General features: G+C 42.4%; 1 protein-coding gene across 1 annotated transcript in view; it reads right to left on the bottom strand.

Moving 5' to 3' along the window:
* CRY1 (cryptochrome circadian regulator 1) overlaps positions 1 to 12393 on the bottom strand; it is a 38187-nt gene extending 25794 nt beyond the window's left edge. Inside the window, exon 1 of the mRNA XM_056846846.1 lies at positions 12231 to 12393. Within this exon, the coding sequence (XP_056702824.1) occupies positions 12231 to 12388 (158 nt within the window). The 5' untranslated portion in view covers positions 12389 to 12393. The remainder of the gene's footprint in view (positions 1 to 12230) is intronic.
* Between the last annotated feature and the right edge of the window lie 220 nt (positions 12394 to 12613).

Here is a 12613-nt window from a genome sequence, read left to right as displayed (position 1 = left end):
TATATAGCAAACGATATTCTAAACTCAGAAGTTTTACTGCTCAAGAACCACACCGTTGCTGTATGGTTTGCCAATAAAATTAGTACCAGTATAACATATAGAAGAGGCCCAAGGAAAAGAGAATGTCTGAAGATGAAAAGTTACACACATAATTTACTCAAAGCCCTTCAATGCCACATTTGTCCCAGGGGAGAGAAAGTCATCTTTTTAAACTAACATCAGAAGGAAACCTTTGCGATCTCCAACTGCGTATAACTCTTACCCATTTCCTTATATGATTTCTAAAGAATTGTTTCAATATGAATCAACAGAAATAGTTTCTTAAATAGGTCGTTGCTCTAGCAACCGGCGGGCTGTTTGGACTACTCCCGTAACAATGACCTACTTTAAAGATCATGCTACAACATAGTTTCATAACTACAAGTTCAAGTTCATCAATGCAATGTTTCAAAGTGATCCTACTGCACTGCCAGCCACAAATGTATGTTTTCCTCATGGCAGAACAAAAAGAAATTGTTTAACTATTCTATACTATTTGCAGAACAAAAGTATTTTTAAAACTTTCCAGCTTCATGAAGCATGATTAAAAATTACAAACAGCACTATAGAAGCATAAGAAAGTCTCCCAAAATACCATTTTGTCTGTCTCAAACATCTGTCAAAAACCAGCAACAACATTTACTTATTTTTGGCTCAGTGCAACGGCAACTAAAGATATTCTCCAACTGCAGACTGAAGCTCAAGGTTCTAGGCAAATCCAGATTTTTAACCATGTAAGTTATGACAATCTAAAACCTGGCAACATGTGATCCAAGTCTGGATCTTGAAGGTCAACACATACTGAGAATCTGTTTAAATACAAAAAATGGGGTCGGATCCAGCCAGCTTTTTTTGCTGAACCTCACCCAAGTCACCTACAGCCCCTGGTTCCATAAGCTACGAAGTGTACATGCAGGTCCCATGATCCCTGGCACAGCCTTTCTTGGTGGTCAAAATGGACTTTTTATCAACAAATGAGCTGGCTGGATCCAGCTCATGAAGTCTGCTTTCTTGGAATTCTGAGCCAGTGTGGAATATGGGTTAGACAAAGCTACAACACTCCAGCTCCGAAACCACAAAAGAAGACACCATGAGCTGGATCCAACCTGCTTTTCTTGGATCTGGGAGACGGAGGTTTGAACCCCCAGTTGTCCATGGAAGTTAGCTGGAGACCTCAGGCTAGTCACTTACACTCAGCTTAGACTTCCTCACAGGGTTGTTGTAAAGATCAAATGGAGGAGAGGAGAACAATGTAAATAGCTTTGCATCTATATGGGGGGGGGGAGCAGATCATAAATGAAGTAAATAAATTTAGGACTGCATGAATTAGCCTGTCAACTAAACAAGCCTAAAAGGATTACTTTTTAGTGCTCAATAACTAAATCCTCTCAGTAACACAGTTTTCTGCTCAAGAGGGGAAAGACTGCTCTTTTCAGCTAGTGATTCTCCTTCCACTCAGACTTGCAGGAACTGTCCCCAAATTCTTCTAAGTGGTTTCAAACATTTTAAAAAGTTACAGCAGATGCTCACCATTCAGTTATTAACTGTGATTTCACATTCACTGTCTCCAGCCTGAGCATGTCATGCAACTAGCCTGAATACATGACCCCTCCTCCCTCCATGGGTTTAGTCAGTGCAAGGAGGGGAAGGCATGAGCTTGCCGGCTCTGCCCCCTGCATCCACATAATTCCCTTTATTCAAATCACTACCACTGGATGACTCATGTTGCCCAATCCCACCACCAGGCCTGGATGACCACCGTTGCAGGGCATGCCCACCCAGGTTGGGCCCGGTAGCTGACAATTCATGCAGCCTAGTCCTGTTGCCTGGTAGTTGTGCGACTAATGCAGGTGGCAACAGCCAGCTACCTTCTCACCTGCCAGGAGCCACACACAACTTTCTCTGGCTTGCATGGTGGGGAGGGGCCTCTTCCAAGCCATACCAGTCTCCTAGTCAACACTGCCAGTATTTGTGGATTTCGGCTTTTGCAGTGACCCTAATGACATATTTTCTGCAAATGGCAAAGTTCTCCTTACAGTCTTTTAGTAATACTTCATGAGGACATCTGAATGCAATGCAAACATTACAGTGCACACTCATGTCTCCTGAAACTACATTCATGACCTTCTATTAAATAACCTGAGTTCTAACTGCAACAAAGTCCAACATTATATATAAAACAAAAGATCATGAACTGTATTACAATGCAAAGTGAATATCTAAAACTGTGCAAACTAAACAGGAAGTGCATTTATTCTCCATGTTATGGAGAAAACTCTTTTCCTCCAGTAACTTGATTCTGGAATGTTTTGAGTGCTCAAATCTTCCAAGAAAGCAATTTTGCTTAGATTTTTTACAAGTGACAGCCAGAGAGAAGTTGTTAATTTCACACTTGCTCAGTGCAAGTGATATGTGCACAACATAACCAATTGCTTTAAAATATTCTCTTGGGTTGCATAAAGACTTTTTTTTAAAAAACCTGAAACTTAAATGCTAAAAAATCATGGTTTCCAGGTTCTGTATACAAGATATTGTCGAAGGCTTTCACGGTCAGAGTTCATTGGTTCTTGTAGGTTATCCGGGCTGTGTAACCGTGGTCTTGGAATTTTTGGAATTCCAGGACCACGGTTACACAGCCACGGTTACACAACCACGGTTACACAGCCTGGAAAACCTACAAGAATCTGTATACAAGCTTTGTTTAATTCCTAACATTTAGTTTTCTTATTGATCAAGAACTCTTCTCAAGTTCTTCTCCAGCTTGGAATGTTAAGCAATATTCTGTCCATATAATCATCAGTCAGCTGCTTTACAGGTGCATATGCAGAAGTTCTTTAATGTTATCCACTCACTCAAGATACAATTTTCATGGACTGTTGTAATCCATATGAATAGACCATCCAACATGTAAAAAGTGTGTGTGTGTTAAATGCCATTTAGTAGCTTCTGACTTATGGCAACCCTATGAATCAATGACCTCCAAAATGTCATATTGTTGACAGCCTTGCTCAGGTTTTGCAAACTGAGGGCTGCTGCTTCCTTTACTTAGTTAATCCTTCTCATGTTGAGTCTTCCTCTTTTCCTTCTGCCTTCAACTTTTCCTAGCAGTATTGTCCTTTCCAGTGAGAGTTCAGGTTTGATTTGCTCAAGAAACCCACTTATTTGTCTTTTTGGCAAGTCTATGGTATCTGTAAAACTCTCCTCCAACCCCACATTTCAAATGAACCAACTTTCTTCCAATCAGCTTTTTTCATTGTCCAACTTTCACATGCATACATAGTAATGAGGAATAATACAGTATTAATTATCTTGATTTTGGTGACCAGTGACATATCCTTATACCTAAGGATCTTTTGTAGCTCTTTCATAGCCACACTGCCTAGTCTCAATCTCTTCTTGGTTTGTCTCCCTTTTAGTTCATGACTGAGCCAAGGAATAGAAAATCTTGAACAATTTCAATTTCTTCTTCAACAACCTTAAAGTTGTGTAATTCCTCAGAAGTCGTTATTGATGTCTAGCTATAATCCTGCTTTTGGCTTTAACTTTCATCAGTAGTCATTTCAAGTCTTCACTATTTCCTGCCAGTAAGGTGGTATCATCTGCACATCTCAAATTGTTAATGTTCCTTTCACCAATTTTCACTCCACCCTCATCTATATCTAAACCACCTTTCCTTATGACAGGGTTGGGGAACCTCCGGCCCGCGGGCTGTTTACGGCCCGCAGGATCATTTCATCTGGCCCCCAGCCAGCTTGCGGAGTGCCCCCTGCCAAGCCCCTCCCTGCTTGAACCTCCAGCTGCTCGCGCTTCCCGCATGGCCACCAGAGGGCCCACTGGATCTGCCAGCTGGTGCGCGCTTCCCGCAAGGCAGCTGGAGGGCCCCCTGCCAAGCCCCTCCCCGCTTGAACCTCCAGCTGGTGGGCACTTACCGTGCGGCAGCCAGAGGGCCCCCTGGCCAGCCCCTCCCCTCTTGAACCTCTGGCAGGCGCACGCTTCCCGCACGGCACCCAGAGGGCCCCCTGCTAAGCCCCTCCCCACTGGATTTGCCAGCTGGCGCACACTTCCCGTGCGGCACCCAGACAGCCCCCTGCTAAGCCCCTCCCCACTGGATCTGCCGGCTGGGGCGCGCTTCCCGCGCGGCAGTCAGATGGCCCCCAGGCAGCCCCTCCCCACTTGATCCTCCAGCTGGTGTGCTTCAGTAGGGCATCTCCTTGGCAGGGCTGTGGATCAGGGGTACAGCGTCTCCCTGGCAGGGGCGGTGGATCAGGGGTACAGCGTCTCCTTGGCAGGGGCTGTGGATCAGGGGTAGAGCATCTACTTGGGAGGGGCTGTGGATCAGGGGTAGAGACTCTGCTTGGCAGGGGTTGTGGATCAGGGGTAGAGCCTCTGCTTGGCATGCAGAAGGTCCCAGGTGCAGGATGGACTACCAAACGTGCAGCATCTCTCTCTGTGTACTCTGTGCCCCTCCCCAATCTGGACCCTTCTAAGTTCAATCCACGGCATTGCTGGCTCGGGCAAGAAATGAACAGAGGTGAGTTTCCATTTCCTTTCTCTGCATAAGGACTCTGGTATTCCTTGGTGGTCTTATATCCAAGTACCAACCAGGGACGACCTTGCTTAGCTTTTGAGATCTGATGTCAAGTTCCATCCAAGTCAAGTTCCAGGCAGCATGAAAAATTTCTCAATAAACAAAGTGTACTTCATAGTTTCTCTGGGCAAAAATGGGTAGGCTCAGGCTGCCAGTAGGCTAAGATCCTAGACATCTGCAGGACAAACCTACTGACGCTTTCCAATGAGTAAGCCCCGCTGACTTGACTTGAATAGGATTTAGAGTAGACCTGCATAAGATTGCATTGCTGATCACTTTTTGTTTTATATATATAAATTTTATATATATAAATTTTGTATGGCCCCTGAATGATGTCGAAGATATCCAAATGGCCCTTGGCAAAAAAAAGGTTCCCCACCCCTGCCTTATGATATGTTCTCCATATAGATTAAACAGAAAGGGATATAAAATACATCCTTGTCTGACACCTTTGCCAGTATGCAGTACCTTATGTAAATGGATGGCCCATTTTCTTATTTGTTGCAAACCTTTCATAGAAAAATTTAATTTCCAGGCATCTCTCTATCATCATTGATGCTATAATTCTCTGGCATGCACATAGCAGAATCAGCATTATAAGCTGTGAGAAAATTCTTGGAAACAAGAATAAAAAGTACAGCCCAATATCATATCAATCAAAATAGGTCTGCACAACCTGCAATCAATATGGGTCACTGGGGGTGTGTGGGGGGGGGGAGGTAGTTGTGAATTTCCTGCATTGTGCAGGGTTGGACTAGGTGACCCGGGTAGTCCCTTCCAACTCTATGATTCTATGAATATGCAACAACCCATCAGCTTTGTCCTGTAAACTGCCTAGTTATTGGCAATCCATCTGCATGAACCCTTGTTGCAAGAAACATATTGTTGCACCACTAGAGGACCACCCTGTAGGACTGGTGAAGTTGTTCAGCTGTACTGCATTTGACTTGTTGGGCCACACTTCGAAGATACCTGCTGTCAGGAATGGAGTTCCGTTAAAGTCTAGAGAGCAAATTATATGGTTAGTAACTTTTGCCATTCCTCCCAAGTGCTTTTCTCAAAAGGAAATGTGCATTGCCTGTGACTTCAATAACATTTACTGTTACCTAAATACCTTCAAATTTCTTAAGGCCAACGTTACCCATATAATTTGCTTTTGAAAAAGAAACAAGGGAAGGGGAACAGTTGCCTAGATATCTGAAGCTTTCCCCAGCAGATTAAATATCAAACTACATTAAGCCTCTAAAATAACTATCACATGCTTCTGTTGAAAATTATGAGTTAAATAGGTAAGAACATTCATGCATTCCATAACAAAGAAAACACCTCTAAAGTTTGATATTTAATTGCTACATACATCCCACAAAATTTGAAAGTTATCAGAAGAATAGAAAGACACAGCCTTATTTCAAAGTGGGGGAAAGATGCAGAAAATAGCAAAGTCTAGCCTATTCCACATCATCCTATCACAGCAATAGGGTAAATAACTGATATACTGTAGTACCTTAATACTTCAATAGACATCAAATAATCCATCTATTAACCTATAGAGACCACTGATCCAACTAGACTCATCAAAATGCAGAAAAGGTATTAAGCCTCCATTTGACCACTAGTTTGTCAGGCCTCATCCAGTATATATTATAAACTTTAAAGGTTCAAAATATTGTCGAAGGTTTTTAGGTTCAGCCTGTCACTTCTAACCTACGAATAGCACTTCTCAAACTGCTGATGCTTACTTGCCCCTGGTAATTCACCTGTAGTTCTGTTCCACAGCAGCTACTGGACATTTACAGCACAATTCTAGGCCACGTTTGTTCAGAAACAAGTGTCACTGTGTACAACAGCACTCACACAGACCTGTAGTCTTAATGATGCATTAATCAGAAACACATGCTCACATTATTTAAAAGACACTGTAAATAGGATAGAGCTTCTCAGCTGAACCATCTGTATATTTCAAGGGTCGTGCTACCTCTTTCAATTATCATTCTACAAAGAATACAGTATGTTCATAAATATAATCAAAGAGGAAAAACCAGCTTTTTCAAAGTAACCTGCTCTTTATACTGCACTTTACATTATTTACTACTCAACGTATACCGTATATTCCCTTAGCATATGAATCATTCATTTACATAAGTGTAGTGTTCAGTCATATACATTCAGTGGCTCAGCTAAAGTATTTAGTCAAATAATGGCCTAAAGCACCTCATGAGATAATGCAACTATTTCAGAAGCCCTTTGAAAACTGGTGAATTATTCATTTGGCAGAACTTGCTTTTCTAATGTGATATCTTGGCAACAGAGTGAAGTTGTGTATTTTAGTATTCTATAGAAAGTTATAGCCTTACAAATTCATTATGGAAAAAAGAGAGTCATCTCACTAGCACTCATCGTGGCTAAGAATGGTAATGCAGGTGAAATGTCCTAAAACTTTCATTCTCTGCTTCTTTTTACCAAGAAACCAAAAATTGAGGTGGGGGATTAAATACATGCAATATTTTCTTATAAATGCTATTTTATTTGTTCTGCTTCAGCAACACAAAATGCATTATTTATAACTTAGCTAGCATATACAATTACACTAGGTCAGATACAGCAGCAGCTTGTGCTCAATACAGTTCTGCTTTGTGCAAGGATTGCTATAGCGACCAATAGTACTTCAATATAAATGAAAAAATAACAATGTCAATGTGGAGCAATGGAATGTATGGACTGTGCCTTGTGCTCACAGAACAGATAATGGGGATACCATCACTTTCACTGTTTAGTTTTAGTCTTTCTGCAAGGACTGTTGTGCATGATGAAATCTTCCACAGGATGAAGCCCACTATTTGGTACATTTAACGTTTTAAAAGTATAAATGCCATTGTTTTCTACAAGCAAAATTTCAAATTACACCCCATACTGGAAAGAGTTGTAAACTAGTACATCCTAGCCTAACTTATCACACACACCTCAGTTTTTGCCATCTGAGGTGTGGGGGGGGGGGAGGAGTGAACACAAATCCAATATCAAACAAAAGAAAGAGCATTATTTTAACAGACCAAGTTTCATATAGTCACAGAAAGACTAGCAGCATATATGGATATCAAGTTAAAGTTTAATTTTTTCTATAATATGATAAAACATTGTTTTCTCTTAAAATGTCACTTCTCGCATTCAAAAATATTTCATTGCTGTTTTTATCAGTGCTCCACACAATTTCCAAAAAGATTTTGCTGGAGAAACAGAGAACATTTTCAACCCAAGAGACAGGGCCCTGGCTTAACCGGGCTAGAAGGAAGGTGATCGAACTCTCTAGAAGGCGAGGGACTTAACTGGAAAGACCAAGGCCCACCCTCTCTGCTGTGTGCCAAAATCTGCAAGACTGGCATTCACCGCCATCTTGCCATCCTGATTCCTTTCCGGGTTTCTTGTTCTGGGCATTCGCATTTCTACCTCAGGCATTACATACCTAAATAATACTATACAATCAATAGCTGTCCTGACTTAATACACCATGGAGGCATAGGTCATCCAAAACATAAAGGAAAATCCTCTGCCTACAAGACATTCCCCATTCCTTTTAACGGAGGCAGCTAACTGAAATGAATAGGTAAGCCTTCATATGAAATAAAGCTATATGTGTCCACTACAATCAGTTTACAAAAGGACTCTGGTTTGAAACACATATTTATGTTATTGGTACTGGAATACATCTAGTAACTTCCCTTTCGAGGAAAGGAAAACATGTATTCAGTTAAAAGGAGCTGTTAGGCTAAGAAAGGTCTTCCCCAAGACCCTGGAGAGCCAATGACAATCAAATTAGACAATATGGAGCTAGATGGGACTTGGCATAAAGCAGCTCCGTTATGTTACCAAAATCCACCATATAGAAAACACAAGAAAATATCAAAAAGCAACAAGCACCTAAACATAAGAACATACGAAAAACCATGCTGGATCAGACCAAGGCCGATCAAGCACAGCAGTCTGTTCACACAATAGCCAACCAGGTGCCTCTAGGAAGCCCACAAGCAAAATAACTGCAGCAGCATTATCCTGTCTGTGCTCCACAGCACCTAATATAATAGACATGCTCCTCTGATAACTGTACATACATTCAGTGCACAGTTAAGCCAGTTCAACTGTGTTCATTTTATAAAACTTGGGGGAGAAATTCTAATGTATCTGTTACTCACACAAAATATAGAACAAATAAGCCATAACTGTACAAGTCTGTTCCTAAAAAGAATTGGTGACAATTACAAAGTAAGATTCACAAACTTCTTAATACATCAGCATCTTCAAGACTAAAAGTAGGTAAGATTTCAGCATTTTTGGCCAAGTTTTTGGTATTTCATTTATTTAATTCGGTGTATTCCAAAAATCATACACAATGATAATCCAAATAAGACCCAACTTTAAAGCCTTTTACTTATTAATACTATTTAACAAACACATGCGGGAGATGGGGCAAAGGGCCAAGAGAAAGGAGGTCAGTGATCCCATGTGATAAGACTGGCTGGCAATTATGTGAGGCATGTCAGTAGGACAGCTGTGGATAAATTCATTCACAAGAGCAACATAACTTTCCCTTACATCTCACCAAACAATATTCAGTTTGCCAAGCTAAAAGAACAGTGGGTTTGCATTTGAATGCAAAAGAAATCAAAGTCAGAAGAAGTCATTATTTCAATGGCCTTAAAATGGTCTAACTCTAAAATGGTCTAGCGTTCCTCAATTTCTTCCATGATTCCTTCAAAATTCTATTTCAACAGTGTAGCTTTCTAACTTTATACGTATTTGATATCTGCTTAATACCATTTTAAAAAAAAACAAGTGACAATATATGTTTAAGAATTCAACATTCCAAATCCTAAAGGGTCCCCAGCAGAAAGATTTCCTTGCATAATTTATCTGTTTAAAACCCTTCCTGCTAAGTGTAGCAATATACTTTATTGGGAAGGGAGGAAGTAATCTGCGTATAATTTATCATTTTCATTGTTAAGCATATTTCTGCTCCTCCATACAGCGCCTGAAGGGTTCACTATTAGTGCAGAAAAATGGGGGTAAGCTTGAATATTTAGCTTTGCTGAATATCTACAGATCATCAGTTTCACATACAGACCACTCAAACGTTCTTTTGTATAACACAAACAGGATCTGGGTCTGAAGTATGATCACAAACTAAATTCAATAAATCATAAAAACCAAGTTCTGATCATTTTGCTTCAACATATCTACCTCCAACTGACATTTACTCTTGTTATACTTGCTACATGTAAAGCCACCGCTCGCCCCCTTCAAGGCTAGTAAAAATACAAGGTGGAAGAAAAATCAAAACTGCGTAAAGGTGGAAGGATTAATCCCCTCTATTCTACTGGGAAATCCATATCTCTTGGACCCTACGAATATACACTTAGCTTAACTGGTAATATGACACTTCAAACAATATACCTTACCTATGTATTCATGCAAATGATCATGATATGAACCAGTAAGCAATTTTCAGCTGAAACAATGGAAATTGCTACTGGCTATATGGGTGACTGCCTATTTCACAAATTATCCATATCCAAAACCAAAAAATTTGTTTCTCTTTTTTGCTCTCCTCTACCAGCTGTAGAAGAACTGTTCTGATAGTAGCAAAAGGAAAAGGAGATGTAGTGGTTACAGTGATACCAGGCTCAAATCCCCAGAATCTTGCTGGGTGACTGATCAGCTGCACACTCTCAGCCTAACCTACCTCATGGGGTTATTGTGAGGATAAAATGGAGGAGAGGGGAAGGATGTAAGCCGCTTTGGGTCCCACCAGGAAGGCAGGTGTGGTATAAGTAAAGCAAATAAACCGTGGTTAGATTGTCAAGGTTAGGATCAGGAAGACCTGGGTGTACATCTTCATTCTACTATGAAGCTGAATTACCTGGGCCAGTTACACACTCTCAAATTAACCTGTGAGGATAAAATGGGGAATGGAGTAGGATGAACCAAGTACACCTCCCGGAGTTCATTGAAGGAAGGGTAAGATTAAAAAATCAAGCCACACTGTTATGTCTCTATTAAACTGTAAACAGACATCTACTGGATATCGTGGGTGGCAACAAAATGATTAAGTGGCACTAAAAACGACACTTTCTAGCACTGGGAAACACAACCAACTACACACACTCCTCTAATGCCAGAGAAAATCTGGCAGTCTTGAGAAGACTCACTCTCACAAATTCTGTTGCTGGAAAAATGAGCTCAATACTGATACCAAGTGACAGGATGCGTTTATTTTACACAGCATCAATAAGAACTGTATACATAATAGCACCTGTACTGCAAATGTCAGGAAAAAGCTAGAAAAGGTCCAATTAACAAGCCATAGCAAGCAAGAGGACATGAGTCAGCATCATGACCATACACCTACTTTGGTAGTGACTAAATGTTTGTTATCCAGCAAAGGCAGTAACATGTAAGTTGTATGCACAAGATCACATCCTTGAATCCCATTCATAAATAAATAATAACTATCACCACAGAGAGCTTCAGAAGTTGTTGCATGCCACCCTTTTCTCAACAGGATGTGTATAATGGACAAAGGGATCATCTTAGGTTGGAGTAACAGCATGCAGTCCTACCGAACCCTGCATCATCATCAACACGAACTACAACTCTTAACACAGTGCTTCCAAACTCTCCTTCTCTCCCCCTTGCAAGCAACACAGGAGGCAAACACAGCACTGTAAAACTGCTTACAACACTACCATTCACATGCTTAGTTGGAAGTTGCTCTGGAGTCGATAGGTTTTACTCCGCATAAACTTTACACAGAACTGTGTGTGTGTGTTAAGTGCTGTCAAGTCACTTCCAACTCATGGCGACCCTACAAATCAAAGTCCTCCAAAATGCCCTATCTTTGACAGCCTTCTTCAGATCTTGCAAACGGAGGGCTGTGACTTCCTTTGAGTCAATCCATCTCTTGTTGGGTCTTCCTCTTTTCCTGCTGCCCTCAACTTTTCCTAGCATGACTGTCTTTTCCAGAGCTTACACAGAACTAGTCAGAGAATCGGGGGGGGGGGGAAACGCACGGGAGGTTTTGCCTTGCGATTTGCCGCTGTCTAGAGGCACATTTTCCCCCAGCTGAATTCTCAAAACTTAAAAATAAGAGAAATGTGCCTCTAGAGAGCGGCAAATCCAAGGCAAAACCTCCCGTGCGTTTTCGCCCTTACGAGAGAGAAAGAAGAACCGCAGCTCCCACCCCACAAGGCACTATGGAAGAGATAATCAAGCTGTACCTTTTTGTCACCCCGAGAGAGCCGAGTATGTCAGGACCGTCCCCCCACCCCAAGTGCCGCCTCCACAAGCCACAGCCTTCAACTGGCAAGATCTGAGCAAGGCTGTCAAAGATAGGACATTTTGGAGGACTTTCATTCATAGGGTCGCCATGAGTCGGAAGCGACTTGACGGCACTTCACACACACACACACACAAGAGCCGCCTCAACCTGCGTTGTATAATCACAAGTAACGGCGCATGCGCAACCCCCTCCAAGGAACTGTGCGCGTAAAACGGGGTTTCTACGGAACCGGCAAACAAACCGCCCAATAAAACGTCCCCCAGCAGTGCTCACCTCCACCGGTTGATCCCCACGTTGGAGGACCCCGCGAACCAGGGGTCCAGGATGTAGACGCAGCGCACGGTGTCGGCGCCCTGGATGCACTCCCTCAGGGCCGGGTTGTCGTGGAGCCGCAGCCCCTTGCGGAACCAGTGCACGGCGTTCACCCCCATCTTGGGCGGGGGTCGGCGGGCAGCCGGTCACGTGTCCCCCCCCCACACACACACCCTTAACTGTCGCTAAGCGGGAAGAAGCCGGGAGGGCGGAGGAAGGCTCGGCCTATGAGGAAACGGGCTGGGTGGGGGTGGGGTGGCTGGTCTTCGACGGGCTCAAACGAAGAAGGCGGGATCGCGGCTCATGGCGAGCCGGGGCCGGTGACTGAAGAAGGCGCGGGGGTC

This window comes from Euleptes europaea, chromosome 3, assembly GCF_029931775.1.
Source record: "Euleptes europaea isolate rEulEur1 chromosome 3, rEulEur1.hap1, whole genome shotgun sequence".
Taxonomy (NCBI): domain Eukaryota; kingdom Metazoa; phylum Chordata; class Lepidosauria; order Squamata; family Sphaerodactylidae; genus Euleptes; species Euleptes europaea.
The sequence above is the reverse complement of the archived record's forward strand: the minus strand, read 5'-3'. Positions and strand labels throughout refer to the sequence as shown.